General features: G+C 49.8%; 1 protein-coding gene across 1 annotated transcript in view; it reads left to right on the top strand.

The window, feature by feature from the left end:
* Positions 1–19,680, top strand: part of bsnd (barttin CLCNK type accessory subunit beta) — a 28,815-nt gene extending 9,135 nt beyond the window's left edge. Inside the window, exons 2-4 of the mRNA XM_085983156.1 lie at positions 13,892–13,995; positions 15,054–15,311; positions 15,970–19,680. Of these exons, the coding sequence (XP_085839282.1) occupies positions 13,892–13,995; positions 15,054–15,311; positions 15,970–16,411 (804 nt within the window). The 3' untranslated portion in view covers positions 16,412–19,680. The remainder of the gene's footprint in view (positions 1–13,891; positions 13,996–15,053; positions 15,312–15,969) is intronic.
* The last annotated feature ends 247 nt before the right edge of the window (positions 19,681–19,927 follow it).

Genomic DNA, 19,927 nt, shown 5'->3' with positions numbered 1-19,927 from the left:
TGCGCCAAGGACGCTTGAAAAACATCTGACACAATATTGGGTATGGCCAATTTTCAGGCGTCCGGGGCGGCCAATTAAAGCAGGCTTTAAGTCCCTTTGCATATGACAATGAAGGGGCCTAACACCTACTTAAGGACCCTCGCCAGAAGTTGGCCACCCTGAGGCCTGCTCCACTCAGGTTTTCAGGACGTGGATGCGGCCTAGCCAGTGCGGCCGCTGAAAAGATAATTGAATAATTCTTCTTTTAAAATTTCTGTGTAGCCAGGAGGAGCAGGAGTGTGGGGCTTAGCTGAGGGCCACAGCCAGCGAGGCACGCAGCAGGAAATTGCACGCTTCCATCGGGCGAGCTGCCTGTGGCGCCGTGACAGGCGCAGCCGCTCACCCTAAATATTCAGATGAGGCCCGAGGTCCCATTTCTTGTTATCCTCGTGCCACCGTCTTCGGGCGCATGGATCATTCCCTGCACTCGTTTGACACTTTAAAAATGGCCTTCAAGAATTTCTAGGCCGTTTTTCCTCCCACACCACAACCACGTTGAAAGTGGAATTTGTTAAAAAGGGATTGAGCCCTTCTCACTGTGATGAAATATTCCATTCATTGCTGCCTGTGACTGTGGTCGGTTTCAGTGTCATTTCCCTTCCCCCAGTCCTCATTGTATTGTTTATTGGAATGTGCTGTGTGTAGGGCTCCGCCCATACCTGGCCCCTTTTGTAAGCTAGCTCAGTCTGGCCTCAGTCTCCAGAAGGAAGATACCTCTCTCTCTTACGTGTTACTTTCTAAGTTAATAAAAGCCTTGTTTTGTTTCGCTAACATCGAGTCTCGGAATTATTGAGGCACATCAATTTTATTAACTTATTTTTCAACACTATGGATCAACTCCTGAAACCCGAACGTTTGGATTTGGATCAACATGCTCCGGACGCATCAGCACGCTTCGGACACTGGTTTGAGTGTATGGAATTCTTCCTGGACAATTCCGCAGCCGTCAAAGACGCTACGGACGCTGCGAGGATGAGACTCGGAATTCTGCGGAATTGGGTAAGCCACCGGGTTTACCCCCTCATCCAAGACGCCGATACGTACCTGGCCGCCTGCGACATCTTAAAGGCGCATTACCAGCAGCCTACGAATGAGGTGTATGCTAGGCATCTGCTCGCTACTCGCGCACAGCGACCTGGGGAATCGGTGGAGGAGTTCCTAAGCACCCTGAAAATGCTTGGCAAAGACTGCAAGTGCCGAGATGTAAAAGCCGCAGTGTACACTGACGAGCTTGTTCGCGATGCCTTTATCACAGGCCTCAGCTCCACTTACATCCGGCAAAGACTGCTGGAAAAAACGGGGTTGGACCTGAAACAGGCTGCGGACACCGCGCGATCCCTGGGTGTGGCCCAGAGAAACTCGGACGCCTACTCTTCAGCCCGCGCCATCCACGCCGCCACATGTGCACCGAGGGCGCCGCCATCTTGGAAGGCATCTTCCCCGCCCGGCAGCCCGACACCGGCGGGGCCCCGCTCTCCCCCCAGAAGCCCTACGACAGCCGCGACGCGTCAGGGACCCAACTGCTACTTCTGCGGGCAGCCAAAACACACCAGAAACCTGTGCCCGGCGAAAGGCACCACCTGCTTTAAGTGCGGTAAGAAGGGGCACTTCGGGAAGGTGTGCAGAGGGAACCCCGCCGGAAAACCAACCGCCGGAAAACCCGCCACCGCCGCGTGTGCGCCGTGGGAGCGGCCATCTTGGACGCCATCTTGCCCGACCTCGTGGGGTCCGCCATCTTATGAGCAGACAGCGTGGACGCCATCTTGTATCGATCAGGGCCCTACAGTGGCATCGGTCACAGTGGACCAGACCAGGCCGCACCCGCTATCCAAATCAATGGTGGACATTGAGGTAAACGGGTGCCGGGTTAAATGTTTAATTGACAGTGGAAGCACGGAGAGTTTTATCCACCCTGAACTGGCACAACAACTCTCCCTAAAGGTGGTCCCTGCTCAGGGTACCATCTCTATGGCTGATAAAACCCAGACATCGACCATTCTGGGTTACTGCACGATACAATTGGGCGTTAACGGAACTGTATACGATAATTTTAAAGTATTAATCATGAAGAACCTATGTGCGAGCGTGATCTTGGGCCTGGATTTCCAGTGCAACCACCAAAGCATCACGCTCAAGTACGGTGGGTCCCAGCCGCCCCTCACAGTGTGCGGTCTGGCTACCCTGAAGGTAAAGCCGCCTTCGCTATTCGCAAACCTTACCCCTAACTGCCGGCCAATAGCGACCAAAAGCAGGAGGTACAGCTGGGAGGACAGGCGGTTTATCGCGACCGAGGTAGACAGGCTCCTGAAAGAGCGCATTATTGAACGCAGCAACAGCCCGTGGCGCGCCCAAGTGGTAGTGGTAAGGGGTAGCGAGAAGAAACGGATGGTGATCGACTATAGTCAAACGATCAACAGGTACACCCAACTAGACGCCTACCCGCTACCCCGCATATCAGAAATGGTGAACCAAATCGCCCAATACCGGGTGTTCTCCACCATCGACCTCAAGTCAGCGTACCACCAGCTCCCTATCAGACCAGAGGACCGCCCGTACACCGCCTTCGAGGCGAACGAACGCCTCTACCAATTCCTCAGAGTCCCCTTTGGGGTGACGAATGGGGTCTCGGTCTTCCAGAGGGAGATGGACCGCATGGTCGATGACCACCACTTGCAGGCAACCTTCCCCTACCTCGACAACGTCACCATCTGCGGCCACAATCAGCAGGATCACGACTCGAACCTCGAGAGGTTCCTGGAAACCGCACAAAAACTCAACCTCACCTACAACGAGGACAAGTGCGTTTTCAACACCACGCGCCTCTGCATACTAGGCAGCGTGGTGGAGAATGGGGAAATCGGACCAGACCCCCGACCGATTGCGCCCCCTACGGGAGCTGCCCCTGCCCAACACTCCCAAAGCCCTGAAAAGGTGCCTGGGGTTATTTTCTTATTATTCCCAATGGGTCCCCAACTACTCCGACAAAGCCCGCCCCCTCTTGAAAGCATCCTCTTTTCCGCTCTCTGCTGAGGCCCACGCCGCCTTCAAAAGCATTAAGCAGGATATTGAGCAGGCCACGCTACAGGCAGTGGACGAGAACACTCCATTTCAAGTGGAAAGTGATGCGTCTGACTTCGCCTTGGCGTCCACCCTCAACCAGGCGGGGCGGCCCGTAGCTTTCTTCTCGAGGACCCTCCAAGGGCCCGAGATCAGACACTCCTCCGTGGAAAAGGAGGCCCAAGCCATCGTGGAGGCAGTGCGCCACTGGCGCCACTACCTAGCCGGCAAACGCTTCACCCTACTTACCGACCAGCGGTCGGTAGCGTTTATGTTCAATAATAAACAGAGGGGGAAGATTAAAAATGATAAGATTCTTAGGTGGCGGATCGAGCTCTCCACCTTCGAGTACGACATCATTTACCGGCCAGGGGCCCTTAACGAATCCCCTGACGCCCTCTCACGAGGGATGTGTGCCAGCGCCACCGGGGATCGGCTACAGACCCTCCACAACGACCTCTGCCACCCAGGGGTCACGTGGCTGTTCCACTTCATAAAGTCCCGTAACTTACCCTACTCGATTGAGGAAGTTCGGTCTCTGACCAGGAACTGCCGCACTTGCGCTGAGTGCAAGCCTCGGTTCTACCGCCCAGATAGAGCCCACTTAATCAAAGCTACACGGCCCTTTGAGCGGCTCAGCTTAGATTTCAAGGGCCCCCTCCCGTCCGTCGACCGCAATGTTTACTTCCTGAACATTGTGGACGAATACTCCCGGTTCCCATTCGCCTTCCCCTGCCCAGACATGACCAGCGCCACGGTCATTAAATGCCTCAACAGCCTGTTCTGCCTGTTCGGTATGCCGAGCTACATCCATACGGATAGGGGGGCGTCCTTCATGAGTGAAGAGCTACGCCAGTACATGCTGTCCAAGGGGATCGCCACGAGCCGTACCACCAGCTACAACCCCCGGGGTAACGGCCAAGTGGAGCGAGGGAACGGGACAGTATGGAAAGCAGTCACTCTAGCTCTAAGGACCAAGGGCCTCCCTATCTCCCGCTGGCAGGAAGTCCTCTCGGATGTGCTCCATTCGATACGGTCTCTATTGTGTACGGCCACTAATGCCACGCCTCATGAACGAATGTTTGTCTTTCCCCGGAAATCCACCTCAGGCGTATCCATGCCGTCATGGCTCTCCACCCCAGGTCCGGTATTCGTGCGAAGGCATGTGAGGGGCCACAAGACGGACCCTCTCGTGGAGCCAGTACACCTACTCCACGCCAACCCCCAATACGCATATGTCCGGCACGCCGACGGAAGGGAGGACACCGTGTCCATAAAAGACGTCGCCCCAGCCGGCATCGACAACAACCACGGCAATAGCAGCAACAACGATCACAGCAACTCTTACCCACCCACTACTCTTTCATCACCCCCGGAAGAACATCGACCAACGGCACCCCCACCAACTACCCCTTCAACAACCCTGGCGGCACCCCCGACAGAGACCCAGGGGACTACCGGGGACACCCAGCCGACACCCGCGGCACCACAACAGCCACGTCGGTCGCAGAGGACTATCAAACCCCCGAACAGACTAAATCTATAGAAGGGGTGAATGTGATGAAATATTCCATTCATCACTGCCTGTGACTGTGGTCGGTTTCAGTGTCATTTCCCTTCCCCCAGTCCTCATTGTATTGTTTATTGGAATGTGCTGGAATGTGCTGTGTGTAGGGCTCCGCCCATACCTGGCCCCTTTTGTAAGCTAGCTCAGTCTGGCCTCAGTCTCCAGAAGGAAGATACCTCTCTCTCTTACGTGTTACTTTCTAAGTTAATAAAAGCCTTGTTTTGTTTCACTAACATCGAGTCTCGGAATTATTGAGGCACATCACTCACCATGCACCATCTTTAACATCCCCCTCCCCACCACTCATGTCATTTTGTCCTGTCGAAGAATTTTAGCATAAACAACTCACACAATTTTGATCTTTGCCCTCATTTATAGTATTACAAACTTTTGTATGTAGTTTGTGCTTCAACAAAATGCAATATTTTCCCCTCGATTGTCTGCTGATAGTAGTGTGTGACCATTTACATCATGGGCTGACATGCACCGTGGGTTACAGTTCAATTCTGAAGGGCTTTAACAGGGGTGTCCTTGTTAAACTTGGCCCATGTCCATTGTTCTGCTGCAGGTCTTCAGCACGTCAAAAAGGAATGTGAAGTAAAGCCAATAAATTAATCATTACTTCAGTTAAAGTATTAGTTTTCTTCATAACTACCAGTTGACTACAAGTTAATAGTATATCTTAATTTAACACTTCTTTAATTCATTATGTAGCGCAAACAAGAAAACAGCCTAATGGCACAATTGACACATGGTTCCCAAACCAAAATGCTAATAAGGAATGCTTACCAGGAACGTTCCCCAGTCGCTCTCGGGCTAGGGGGGCGCTCTTTAAAGGGGACTACACTGGTATAAAAGCGGCAGCCATTTTGGGAGCACAACTTCCTCGAGACTTTCACAGAGTTGCTGAGCTGCACTCTGAGAGCCATTGCACCAGTGAGCCAGCGCTGGCCAGAGGAACTTCAGCCTTCTGACCATCACCTTGCAGCTGGTGAGCATTTACAACGTTTACAATTTCTTGTGTGCTATTATTATGGGGGCTGCATTGGAGGGGAACGTCCTGCTGCTGAACCATCTGGAAAGGGCACAGAGACGCAGGGAGAGAGGGGCAGGAATGGCCAGACGGAGGAGGGCCAACAGACGTCGCCACACCAGATCTTACGCTGCCAGGGTTTTCCGACAGCAGTTCTGTTACTTGAACATGTCAGAGGAGCAGTGTCTTAGAAGGCTGCGCTTCAGAAAGGAGGTGGTGACTGAGCTGTGCCACCTGCTTCAGCCAGATCTGCAGCCTCAGATAAGGTGCAGGACCTCTCTGTCGGTGGCTGTCAAGATGACAGTTGCCCTGAATTTCTATGCGAGCAGCTCCTTCCAGGCCGCAACTGGGGACATCGCTAACATATCGCAGTTTGCGGTGCATTGCTGCATCCGTCAAGTAACAGATGCCCTATTTAAAAGGAGGCGGCAGTACATCTCCTTCCCTGTGACACTGGAGAAGCAGCGGGAACGCGCAGAGGGCTTCGCAGCAATAGCGGACTTCCCCATGGTGCAGGGCGCTATTGACTGCACGCACGTGGCTTTGCGGGCACCTGTTTTGAATCCGGAGGAGTTCCGCAACCGCAAGGGGTTCCATTCCTTGAATGTTCAGCTGGTCTGTGACCACTGACAGCTGATCCTCGCAGTCAATGCTCAGTTCCCTGGCAGCAGCCACGACGCCTTCATCCTGCGCCAGACTTCAGTTGCAGACCTATTCGAGGCCCCGGCTCACCCAGGAGGCTGGCTTCTCGGTGACAAGGTCTATCCTGTGTGCCCATGGCTGATGACGTCGCTCCGTTCACCCAGCACCCCGGCTGCAGAGCGCTTCAATGCGAGCCATCAGGTGACGAGGAACATTGTGGAGCACACAATCGGTGTGCTGAAGCAGCGGTTCCGCTGTCTGGACCATTCCGGAGGCGCCTTGCAGTACTCACCAGAGCGAGTCTCCCACTTCGTCGTAGTCTGTTGCATGCTGCATAACCGCGCCATCCTACGCACCCAGCCAATGCCACCAGCCATTGAAGCACCAGCGGAGGAGGAGGAGGAGGAGGAGGAGGACCAAGACGGGAGGGAGGTACAAACTGGAAGGGCCGTCCGTCAGAGGCTGATAACAAGCCGCTTCTAGGCCCCTCTGACGGAATGCTTGGTGCCATTCGATGAGGAGGAATGGAACCGTCCGGATAACCCAAAGCCTATGAAGGGCAGTGAATGTAAATATCAGACATGGCCAATGTAAACTTAAAAAGTTGTTTATTTTGCTAAATGTGCTTCCTTCCAACATGACAAAGCAATGGCAACAGAAAGCCACACTAACACATAAGTGCCTCGCATACCCAGGAGACTATCCAAAACATTACTAACATTCAGACCAGCATCCACGGCCTTGATTTCTACAAATAAGACATCTCAGCAGCACCTTCTACTCTTTCCCCCTTGATGGTGATCTACTTCTCTTGCGAGATCGGCCCCTTCCCTCCCTGCAACTCCTCCGTAATGGGACCCCAGTGGCTGCATCAAGGCTGGGGAAGGCCTGCTGGCTGTCTGAAAGCGCAGATGCCCCTAAGGGACGTCCTGGGTGACCTCTGGCCTTGGAGGGCCCGGATGCTGACTGCTCCAACTTTGCATGGGTGGAAGCAGTCTGTCCTGCAGGTGGTGGCAGCTGCAGTGGAGACGTGCCAGCGGTGGCATCAGGAATGCTGACATCCTGAGCGCGGACAGCAGCTCCCTGGTCGACCGACACACTGGCACTCTGACGGGGCAGCACCGCAGCATGCGCACCAATCGGCTGGTCCACAGATTGATGCACTGCTGTGGTGCTGCAAGGGCCCCGGGTAATCCCGCCTGATCCAGCGAGGGTGGCAGCAGTCATTGGTCGCGTGGCCTTAATATGCGTCTGCATGAGACCAGCGAGTGACTGCGTGGCAGCACTCAGCACTTGCGTGGCAGGTGCCAGTGCTTCGGTGAAGCCCTGGACAGTCCTTTCCAGTGCTTCGCTGAAGGCCGGGACAGTCCTTTCCACTGCTTCAGTCAAGCCCTGGACAGTCTTTTCCAGTGATGCCCCGAAGCCGTGGACAGTCCTTTCCAGTGCTGCCCCGAAGTCCTGGACAGTCCTTTCCATTGCTTCGGTCAAGCCCTGGACAGTCCTTTCCAGTGCTGCCCCGAAGTCCTGGACAGTCCTTTCCAGTGCTGCCCCAAAGTCCTGCGCACTCCTTGCCTGTGCTGCCCCGAAGTCCTGCGCACTCCTTGCCTGTGCTGCCCCGAAGTCCTGCGCACTCCTTGCCTGTGCTGCCCCGAAGTCTTGGACACTCCTTGCCAGTGTCTTGATGGATTCAGGCATCCTTGCCACGGCAGCCATGAGCTCAGTGTGCCTGAGCCGAGCCTGGGCGCTCATTTCTGCGAGGGAACGCACCTCTTCTGCGCTCTGTGCAGCAGTACTCGCGGCCTGACTCGCCCTCCGGGGAGACGGCCCCCGAGCTTCCCTACCCCCCTTGCGTTGCTGCAGCCCGCTGGTTCCTGGAACTGCTTCCTCCTCAGAGCATTCCCCCCCGCTCCCCTCCAGGGAAGTAGTCTCCCCAGTCTGTAGAGGGGCTGGCTCGCCTGAGGGTGGCAGAGATGGTCCAGCTTCCTCCTGCTCGTCGCCTCCGGAGTCAGTGGCAGTGGCAGCTTGAGGGCCCGGCTCCCGAGCTGGTGATGCAGCATCTGAAAGCAGGGAGGTTGAAGAGTGGCTTTAGCGAAAGGACAGGGTGGCAGCAAGAGATGCATGAGTGCTGCAATGCTCTGACATGGGTCCAGAGTGAAAAAGCATGCTGGTGGGGGGAAGAAGTGGAAGGAGAGAGTTCAAAAAGGTGATGACCTTACCATCGCTGTGCACAATGGGGTCGGCAGCTCCAGTGGTGACAGGACCAGTCATCCGGCCTCCAACAATCTGGTGGACTCGTTCCTCCAGGTCTGTCAGTGTCTGCAGCTGAGGAGGGCCTCCTCCGGTACGAAGCTGCTCCCTCTGGTTCCTGGCCAGCTTGGCCTGCAGGAGAAAGGACGGGAAGTGATGAAACATGCTGGCCTGAGCTGACATCACATGCCCCCATGGTAGAATAGCCCTTCCATTATTCATTGAGCTGACATCACATGCCCCCCATGGTACAATAGCCCTTCCATTATTCATTGAGCTGACATCACATGCCCCCCATGGTACAATAGCCCTTCCATTATGCATTGAGCTGACATCACATGCCCCCATGGTAGATTAGCCCTTCCATTATGCATTGAGCTGACATCACATGCCCCCCATGGTAGAATAGCCCTTCCATTATGCATTGAGCTGACATCACATGCCCCCCATGGTAGAATAGCCCTTACATTATGCATTGAGCTGAATGTGCGTGTGTGTTTCCAGAAAGGGCCATGGGTGCTGGCTGACAGATGGCCATTGGGGCTTTGCGCACCCTCTGGCCTTAATGTCAGGTGCAGATGGAGGGATGAAGAAGATTGCGAAAAGGCACTCACCCTAACGACCCGAGTGAGGTCGTTGAACTTCTTCCTGCATTGCACAGGAGTCCTGGGCACCATGCTGGTTGAGGTGACTCTTTGACAAACTTCCCTCCAAGCCCTGCGGTACTCGCTCTGATGAGGCCTCCTGCCATTGTCGGGGTACAGCACAGCTCGCCGGCGCTCCACTTCGCCAACCAAAGCATCCAATGCCCCATCAGTAAAGCGCTCCGCTCTCTGCCTCACCCTCTCCATATGTTCAAAGTTTGGAACGCCACAGAAAGCACAGCGCCGATTTTGAGGCCTACAAGGCGCAGAGTGTGGCTGCTGCTCCTAATTGACCCGCCCCTTTAAGAGCTGGCCGGCGCCAGCATGTCTCGGGGTAATCGATTATTGACAGCACCTGCACTGCGCCCGGCCGCCGACATATTGAGTAGCGCCGCCGGGTTAGCGCCTTAAGACTCCCGTGCAGCGCCTGAATCAACGCCGCAATCACCTTGAGGGGCGCAGCAACCCAATATCGCTCGAGGTGGCGATAAGTTGCGCCTGGCGATAAAATTTGCGCAGCGCCAATTCTAACGCCCCAAACGGGGCTATACCCAATTTCTCCCCCATAGAGTCATAGGGGGAGAAATTCGGTGGAGCCGCAAACGGGGTGGCAAGCTCACCTGGGCGCCGGAATTAGTGCAGCGATCGGAGCAGTTGCGACCGCCGGAAATTCAGCTTGAACGCCCCAAGAGTGACACGGGGCAAGGCTCGAGGCGCTCCGCGTCCCTCTTAGGGCGCTGAAACTGAATATCGCAGCGCAACGTGCCGCAGTGCCACACGCTGTGGCATGGCGCGCTGCGGTACTGCAGGCCTTCCTCCCATTCTTAAGGGGGAGGGGCCTGTACCAGCGCGATCAGAGATCGCGAGTGCCGGCAAAAGAGTCCGGCACCGAGGAGAAGTGCCGGGCTCTCGGAAAACAGCTGGCACTGCCGCGGGGGGAGATCAGGAGGCCGGGGACGGAGGTGCTGGCAGGCGGCCGCCGAAAAAACAGACGCCCCGCACCTCCACCTTAATTTGCGCCACTGCCGCTACAGGTAGGCCCTGTGAACCGGGCGCGAGTTGCGAACGGTGCTACAGAGGCGGGCGCTACCGAATATCAAGATCGGGGCGGTAGCGGGGTGCTGCGCACGCCGATTATGTCATCGGTGGCGGCGCAGCGCAACAGGCTAACGCCGCCATTAGCGCCCCAGCTAAATATCGCGGGAGGCGTGGCCAGTGGCGCTAAAGCCACTGAGTGCCCTCTTTAGGCGCTAACTGGTGGCGCAGCCCACCGAATTTTTACCCCATAGAGTTATACAGTACAGAAAGAGGCCCTTCGGCCCATCGCGTCCGCGCCAGCCATCAAGCCCTGTCTAATCTAATCCCATTTTCCAGCATTTGGTCCGTAGCCTTGTATGCTATGGCATTTCAAGTGCTCATCCAAATGCTTCTTGAATGTTGTGAGGGTTCCTGCCTCTACCACCCTCTACCACCCTTTCAGGCAGTGAGTTCCAGATTCCAACCACCCTCTGGGTGAAAAAGTTCTTCCTCAAATCCCCTCTAAACCTCCTGCCCCTTACCTTGAATCTATGCCCCCTTGTTATTGACCCCTCCACTAAGGGAAAAAGTTCCTTTCTATCTACCCTATCTATGCCCCTCATAATGTTGTACACCTCAATCAGGTCCCCCCTCAGCCTTCTCTGCTCCAAGGAAAACAACCCCAGCCTGTCCAGTCTTTCGTCATAGCTGAAGCGCTCCAGCCCAGGTAACATCCTGGTGAATCTCCTCTGCACCCTCTCCAAAGCAATCACATCCTTCCTATAGTGTGGCGACCAGAACTGCACACAGTACTCCAGCTGTGGCCTAACCAGCGTTTTGTACAGCACCATCATAACCTCCCTGCTCTTATATTCTATGCCTCGGCTAATGAAGGCAAGTATCCCATATGCCTTTTTAACCACCTTATCCACCTGTTCTGCCTTCAGGGATCTATGTACATGCACACCAAGGTCCCTCTGATCCTCTGTCTTTCCTAGGGTCTTACCATTCATTGTGTATTCCCTTGCCTTGTTAGTCCCTCCAAAATGCATCACCTCACACTTTTCAGAGTTAAATTCCATTAGCCACTGTTCCGCCCATCTGACCAACCCATCTATATCGTCCTGCAGACTGAGGCTACCCTCCTCGCTATTTACCACCCCACCAATTTTCATGTCATCTGCGAACTTACTGATCATACCTTTTACATTCACATCCAAATCATTAATGTAGACCACAAACAGCAAGGGACCCAGCACCGATCCCTGTGGTACCCCACTGGACACAGGCTTCCAGTCACAAAACAACCTTCGACCATCACCCTCTGCCTTCTGCCACTAAGCCAGTTTTGGATCCAATGTGCCAAGGCACCCTGGATCCCATGGGCTCTTACCTTCTTGACCAGTCTCCTGTGCGGGACTTTATCGAAAGCCTTACTGAAATCCATGTATACCACATCCACTGCACTACCCTTATCCACACATCTAGTCACCCCCTCGAAAAATTCAATCAAATTGGTCAGACATGATCTTCCCTTGACAAAGCCATGCTGACTATCCCTGATTAATCCTTGCCTCTCCAAGTGGAGACTAATTCTGTCCCTCAGAATTTTTTCCAATAATTTCCCAACCACTGATGTTAGGCTCACTGGCCTGTAATTCCCTGGTTTATCCCTACTACCCTTCTTGAATAATGGTACTACGTTAGTTGTTCTCCAGTCCTCTGGCACATCCCCTGTGGCCAGAGAGGTTTTGAAAATTTGTGTCAGAGCCCCTGCAATCTCCTCCTTTGCCTCACACAGCAGCCTGGGATACATCTCGTCCAGGCCTGGGGATTTATCCACTTTTAAGCCTGCTAATACCGCTAGTACCTCCTCCCTCTCGATGCTAATATGTTCAAGTATATCACAGTCCCCCTGCCCAATTTCTATGTCTACATTGTCCTTCTCCATAGTGAACACAGATGCAAAAAATTCATTTAAAACCCCACCTACATCTTCTGGCTCCACACACAGATTGCCACTTTGGTCCCTAATGGGCCCTACTCTTTCCCTAGTTATCCTCTTGTCCTTAATATACTTATAAAACACCTTAGGATTTTCCTTTATTTTGCTCGCCAGAGTTATTTCATGGCCCCTCCTCGCTCTCCTAATTTCTTTTTTAAGTATCCCCCTGCACTTTTTATACTCCTCTAGGGCTTCCTCTGTATATAGTCCTTTGTATCTGCCAAAAGCCCCCCTTTTTTTCCTAATCCATTCTCGTATATCCTTTGACATCCAAGGTTCCCTGGGCTTGTTGGTCCCACCCTTGACCTTTACGGGAAGATGTTGCCATTGTACTCTCTCAATTTCCTTTCTGAAAGACTCCCATTGCTCCGATGTGGATTTTCCTACAAGTAGCTTCCCTTGCACCAATTACACGTGCAACCCTAAAACAACCTTATACTCTCCGCATCGCTCTCATGCCAATTAGTACACACTCCTTAACTGATAGCCTTACTCGCAGGGCAAATTGGTGCACAATGCCCGCCACAGTCAGGCCACCGAAGGGGGCTTCCTCAACCATAAGTACCTCACCCATTTCGAGGAGAAGGCCCTGTGGCTTGTGGGGAGGCACTCAGCTCTTGCTGTGGGAGATAGCGAGATTGGCAGCACCTTGCTGTTGCCAGGGTAGTGACTGAGCACCTGCGCTGTGATCCTGGCATCCCAGTGAAGCACCACACAGCCACAACCTTCCACCCACTTCTCTGTCTCCTTAATCCCAAGAGGGTGATGCTCACCAATTCTTGGCTTCCACCATTCTTTCCTGCAGATCCACCACAGAGATAGGTGGCACAGGAGGAGGAAAATCATAGTCAAGATGATGATGCGGACCGAGCCACCCAGGATTGGGAGCTGCAAGATATTGCTGTCTCTCAGGACAGCAGCTGTCCGCCTCATACAACAACAACTACTTGTATTTATATAGCACCTTTAACATAGTAAAACGTCCCAAGGTGCTTCACAGGAGTATTGTAAGACAAACAATTTGACACCGAGCCACATAAGGAGAAATTAGGGCAGGTGACCAAAAGCTTGGTCAAAGAGGTAGGTTTTAAGGAGCGTCTTAAAAGGAGGAAAGAGAGGTAGCGAGGCGGAGAAGTTTAGGCAGGGAATTACAGAGCTTAGGGCCTAGGCAACAGAAGGCACGGCCACCAATGGTTGAGCGAATATAATCAGGGATGCTCAAGAGGGCAGAATTAGAGGAGCGCAGATATCGCGGGAGGTTGTGGGGCTGGAGGAGATTACAGAGATAGGGAGGGGTGAGGCCATGGAGGGATTTGAAAACAAGGATGAGAATTTTGAAATCGAGGCGCTGCTTAACCGAGAGCCAGTGTAGGTCAGCGAGCACTAATGAATTACAAGATATTTGAAGGGTTCAGGTCAGGCCACTCTTGCACTATGCTGTGTAAACTCCGAGATCGGATTAAGAATTGAATGTCACTGGTGTGCCTGGTTTTATTTCTAATTTATACTAAAATATTTCAGCATCCGCAGTACTTTGCTTTTTTATACTAAAAAGTGAATGTTTTCTGATTTAAATGCCGTTTTAGTTCACAGTGGATATTTTTAAATGTGATTTTCTGACAGACAACCTTCTTTTGTAGATCACACTCGTCCCAGCCATCAAGTCAGACACCGAGCACTTGTTTCCACAAAAACATCAGATTCCAACCTCCATGTCAGAGTGTGAGCTTCCTCTCAAAACAAGGTACTTTATCCTGAAAACTGAGTTATGGATGAATGTTGAAATTCTTCAGTGGGGAGGATTTGCTGTACTCTTCTCTTCAAAGATATCAGGAATGTGGAATGAGAAAGGTGGAGATTAGGCAAGTAAATTCTCTACATAGATTTTCAGATTAAGGTAGTTCAAATAGCAGCACAAACATATTGGTATGATGTAACACAGCAGCACACAGACAGAACTGAGTGGAAGGATCACACAAAACTTCAATTGTATTTGAAGAGATTTGTTGATGGTAAAAAATATGACTGAAGCATATGATGTAGTGACAGAGGTTGTGTCTGGACCTCAGAACCAATGATAGCGTAGCGAACAAGCGCTGGCCATAATGATAGGGTCTGCGTCTGATCTGAAGTTCCAGTGACTTGGTCTGTGCCCAATTCCTGGCTCTAATGAGAGTCAGCATTTGATCCCTGTTCTTAGACATCAGAGAGGTTGGAAAATTTAGCTTAAATCTCTGGTATTCTAGTAGTGGGCATGCATCAATGTCCCTGGAGTACTGATGGTCTGTAAATAGCCAATCTTTGGGAGTCCTCTGGTACACAAGATTAAAAGATAGATAAGGATAAGGAAAGCCCGTTGGGTCAATTACAGCTCAGCATTCCAGAAAAAACTGACAGTTCTATCACATTTTCTTAAATGATTCAAGAATTTTGCTTGTACTCTACCCACTTGTCCATTTCTAATGTTGGCTACTTTTTGTGTGAAGAACTTCCAGATATCAATTCTAATTTTGCCTTGCCCTAGTTTTGACTTGTAGCCCCTTGTTCTACTATTGTGATTTAATTTACAGTAATGCATGGATTTACCTTTTTTTTTAACTGTTTACCATTTGATTTACTTCTAAGAGGTCCCCTTAGAAACCCTGTTGCCTCATAGTCAAAACTCCGTTCTCTCACCTAGCGATCAGTCTTGACTCTTTCCACACTACTTCCATGTTTTAAAAATCACCCTTGCGTCTAGTAACTAGAACTGGATATACATTGCTGAATCCCTATTAAATAAAACTTGTTTTGTTTTTTCAGCTCCCAGAGTCCATATACCTCCTGTAGAGAAGCTGAACCATATGAGAAAAATGTTCCTACTTATGGGCAGATCCAGCAAAAAGTGAGCAGCGTTGAAGATCCCCCTGGAGCGAACTCTCCTCCCTCCTCACTCCAGCCAGAACACCTGGATGCAGAAGGTCAATCTTCCCTGAAGGCAGAGGTTCTGGTCCACAAAGACTCCGAGAGTGATGGGGAGACCTGTTCCAGCTGCAATGACATAACCCTTTCTGGTGGAATGTGAGCCGTCTTTCCTTTTTTTAAATGTATTTTACATTTTATTTCCTTAACCTCTCACTAGATCTCCTAGCTGGCTGAGATTGAACCTGTAAGGAAAATAAAGTAGACAGTCGAAGGTGGAAAGATCAGAAAAAAAACATGTGTTACCCCCTTCAAAAAATAAAGATTATGCATGCACAGGCTTCCCACGACTTAATCACTCCAGGTTGGAGGATCTTATATACCACATTGATATTACCTAAAAGGAACAATTTTGTCAAAGTTTGTTAAGGTACCTGTTTTAAATATAGGGCTGGATTTTCATTCAGGAGTCGGGTTGGAGGCGGGACTACAACTTTCGGGGTTGTAGTCCCGCCTCCATCGAGATGCGGCCAATCCCCGCGATTTTAACTTGATTGACCTTGTTGAGCCCGCAGTTTGAGTACTTTATTTTTCATGGAGGTTGACTCACACTGTCCTATATCTACTTGTATGATAAGTTTAATGGAGGGGTGGGATTTGTAACATTAATACCCTCTTGTGACCGGAATCATATATTCGTGTCTTTCATACACACACAATCAACTCCTATTGAGGTTTCAGCGCCCCTACATAGCATTTGACAAAATCAACAGTCAATGTTCTGTCTCATTAACTTTCTTTTTCTGTCCATTTGCAGCAAGGCAGGTGGGTACAGTGGGGCTCCTCTTGCTACCTTCCAGGAGGACTTCAACACCGCAGTCAGCCCATCTTCCTCAAACAACCTGTCTCTTCTCAGACACAGGTCCGTCCTCCCCTCCTGTTCCAGAAACAAAGGCCAGAGCCACCCAGCTAGGAGTGAAAACGTCACTTTAATTGACTCCGTGCCCTGCGACAGCCCAAGCCCGTGTAACCAGCTAGCTGCCAGTACCTGTGAGAGTGAGCAGAGGGATGTCACAAGCATTGAAATGCCACTGCCTTTTAAACTTGAACAATCAGCATCCAGAGCGAGTCAGAAAAAAGAGGGCCAGATAGAAGAGGATATGTTTTACGGGATATGTGATGAAGTGCACGTAAGGAATCTTTATATTTCTGAGGAATCAGACCAAGAAGAATGCTGCTCTGATGAAATCTCTGTATAAAGTGCGCATCACCTTCAGTATCTTATTAAACAATTACACACTGAAGATCAGTAACTCCTTCCTATCGTCCCTCAGTGATATCATCAGTATTGAACCCTTTTACAAAAATACAATCAAATAAAATCAGCAGGCTAGACAGGAAGTTCATGGCAATTCTTTGAAACTTTTTTTTTAAAGCTATACAAATGGTGATCTTCATTCTATAAATGCTTATTCGAACATTTCAGAATATTCAATCATATAACCTACGTTGGCCCTGAAGTTGCAGTCGGCGGCCTACTCCTCAGCTACGCTGCCGACCTCCGAAAGAAATCTGCACTTACCTGGTGCAAGGCCCCCTTCAAAAACTTGGCCCACAGATCCTTGTGCGTAAGCGTACCTGGGATCACGTGGGGCAGTGCGCCAATTAGGAAACAGAAATCTCTGATGCCCATTCATGATTTTTTAATGCTTAATGTTAGCAAAGGCGATGTAAATATCCTGTGTCTGGGTTTCTTTGTACAAAAGTTTCACTGCAGGGAAATTACATTTCATTAATAGTTTGTTAAATTGGTCCAAACCATGAAAGCCTCAGGGAATAGTCAACCATGTCATTGGCATTTCAAACAGTTAACTGAAAACGTTAGGCATTTCATTTCCTTTTTTTTCTGTGAGTGAACCAGTTTTGTGAAATACCTTGCAGCTACTACACAAGGGCATCTTTTTCTAATAAAAACATCCTTGTAATCTTGCTCTGAAATGAAAAGGATGTCAGTGCTTTGGTGGTTTGTTTTCACCCTTTGCCTATTTGGCAACGTGAGTTGTGTTGGGATCACTTGTAATAATTAGAAAGAGGAGATATTAGTTCAGTGGATATAGATATTTATTTTAAAGATAGTTTTTAATTACATTTGTATCATTATAAAAATAACTGGTGTATAATTCAAGCTGCCGTTTTGTGATGCTTCACCTAATATTGCATATCCCCCCTGCCCCTTACGCTGTACAAACAGGCTCCTGCGCCTGTTTGCACCAGCCGTAAAATTTTCCTGCATAATTGCTGGGCAGTTGGTGAGCAATTAGCCCAACTCTGTGCCAGCAATGAGAATTTGTCAGTCGCAGCAGATGGTCTGTCAAGTTGGAACTTGACAAATCGCAAGTTCTGGATTTATCAAGTGTGCAAGCACATGCGGAAATTCCGAACTTGCGGTCAATTTCAAAGGCAGTATGATAGTGTACTCAGAGTATGCCATCATACCGACCGCAAATTCTGCCCCATTATATAATGAATTGCCAAAGTTGCATGTCTTCTCTTCTCTCCATTTAATAATGCTCCCAGGGGGGTCCCAGTGGACTTTTGTGCTTTCTGCCACATTTCCTGGGGTTGCCATGTGAAGGGTGGCAATAAATACCCAAATGGAGGGCGAGAGCCTTTTAGCAGCTTTCGTTCTCTCCAGACAGCTCCAGTGACTTACCTGGTGAAGGCCTCAGTCTCGGTCAAGACCTTCAATGGGAGTCTTCGTTCCAATCTTCAGGGGACTACTTCCCTTTTAAGATCCCTTCCCGTATCTTCTGATGTTGCAGTGGCACCCCTGCTTCAGCACCACCGGGATTCAGCTCTCCCTACTGGTGGGCTCCCTCTTAATTGTGGAGCTCTGATCCAGGAAAATGGGTTTGGGCTGGGGTGGACATGGATGGGCAGGCGGAAGTACCGACCCACTAGATCTCTGCCCCAAAGAGGATAATCCAAGCCATGTTGTCACTCCATCATTACCATGCAATTTGAATATTTCCTACCATAGTTGGATGGATGTATTAACCGACCACCATCATGTCCAGTGGAAAGTTCCAGAAGTGATGGTGGCTGGCAGGGAGCAAGTGAAATGTATCCCTAGCCAATTTTATGCCCCTGCCTAACTCCAGATCTGCCCAAAATCAGATAGAATCTGAACATAAAATCCCAGCTCTTATGTGTATTCTCTATATTCCCTCTGTTCTGTATATATTTGCCTCTGTACTGTATTTAACTATGCTCGTATCATAGAGATAAAATGAAGTCATCTAAGCCAGTTTTATATTTTTTAAATAGTTATGTGGAACAACGTGGAAACATTTGAACACCAAGATAATTCATTTTTTTAAAGCTATAATCAGGAGATGGTTTTGACATTACGGAAGCTCTTTTTATTCCATGGTTGTTGCTACTATAATCATTCCTCATTAATGTGATAACCGCATGCAGTGATCCTATTTATAAAATCAAAATTAATTATAAAAGATGCATTATTGACTAGTAGAACACTGAATGAACTATTTCTCAGTAAAGCCATCTCTTCTTGTCAGCTGACAACCATGCATTGATTGGAAACAAAAACATAATACACAACTGACAAAATATATTCAAATGGTTCCACGAGTCACCTCAATGGGTCACATTGTAACCATTACAGCGTTCTCTTTAAATAGAGGCTTGCATATTTTACTCCATTTTCCTTGAAAGCGTTTAGTAGGATTTCAGCTGAGTTTTGCATTGTTCCACACTGATAGGCAAATAGGGTGTTCAATACCATGGCTATAGAAACATAGAAGACATAGAAGATAGGAGCAGGAGTAGGCCATTTGGCCCCTCGAGCCTGCTCCGCCATTCAATGCGATCATGGCTGATCATCTAAATTCAGTACCCTGTCCCTGCTGTAGAAACATAGAAGATAGGAGCAGGAGTAGGCCATTCGGTGTCTGGGATGTAAGCAAACCTGATTGGTGATTCAGTGGTGAAAGACAGATGTGCAGGACGGCAACCAGGTCACAAGGAAGCAGCGATGCTAAATCAAAATAACAACAGAAAATGCTGGAAAAAACTCAGCAGGTCAGGCAACATCCGTGGAGAGAAATTTGAGTTGACGTTTCGGGTTTGACCCTTCTTCAAAACTGCTAAATCAAACTTTAACATACGAAGAAATATAAGAGCAAGTATAAATAGTAAGAGAGCGAGAGGTTCAAAGACAAAAAGTAAACTGGGAGAATGTGACATTGTGCAAAATAAAATGTATTTTAAAGGCTTTTGCTTTATTTACCTACAAATTTTCTGACGCTCACTTTGCAGCTAGGGTTTCATGCCATTGGAATGTTTGGTTATGCTCCAAGAAACCATGGAATGTGTGGAAAATTATGGGAGATCTTGTTCTGCATCTGTTGTATAGAAGGAAGACCAAATGGTCCATCCAGCCAGTCCCATTGGGAGTTGTTGGAATCTTAACCTCCCTCTCCTCCTTTACAACCTTCATTAAAAACCATCCTTTTTGATCAAGCTTTTTGGTCCCTCTGGCTAACATCTCCTTCTTTGGCTTTGTGTTCAACTTTCGATTACACCTCTGTGAAGCACCTCAGGATGTCTTTCTACGTTAAAGGCTCTATATAAATGCAAGTTCTTATTTTTTCGGATTTTATGCTGATGCCCCTCCAATTCTCCCATCCCTATCTAGCTTATATAACTTAACCACCTGGCAGAATCTACCTCTTTCATCATTTACAAAATAT

Source organism: Somniosus microcephalus, chromosome 3 (assembly GCF_052327205.1).
Source record: "Somniosus microcephalus isolate GS21.2 chromosome 3, FLI_Smic_1.0, whole genome shotgun sequence".
In the NCBI taxonomy this organism is placed as follows: Eukaryota; Metazoa; Chordata; class Chondrichthyes; order Squaliformes; family Somniosidae; genus Somniosus; species Somniosus microcephalus.
The sequence above is the reverse complement of the archived record's forward strand: the minus strand, read 5'-3'. Positions and strand labels throughout refer to the sequence as shown.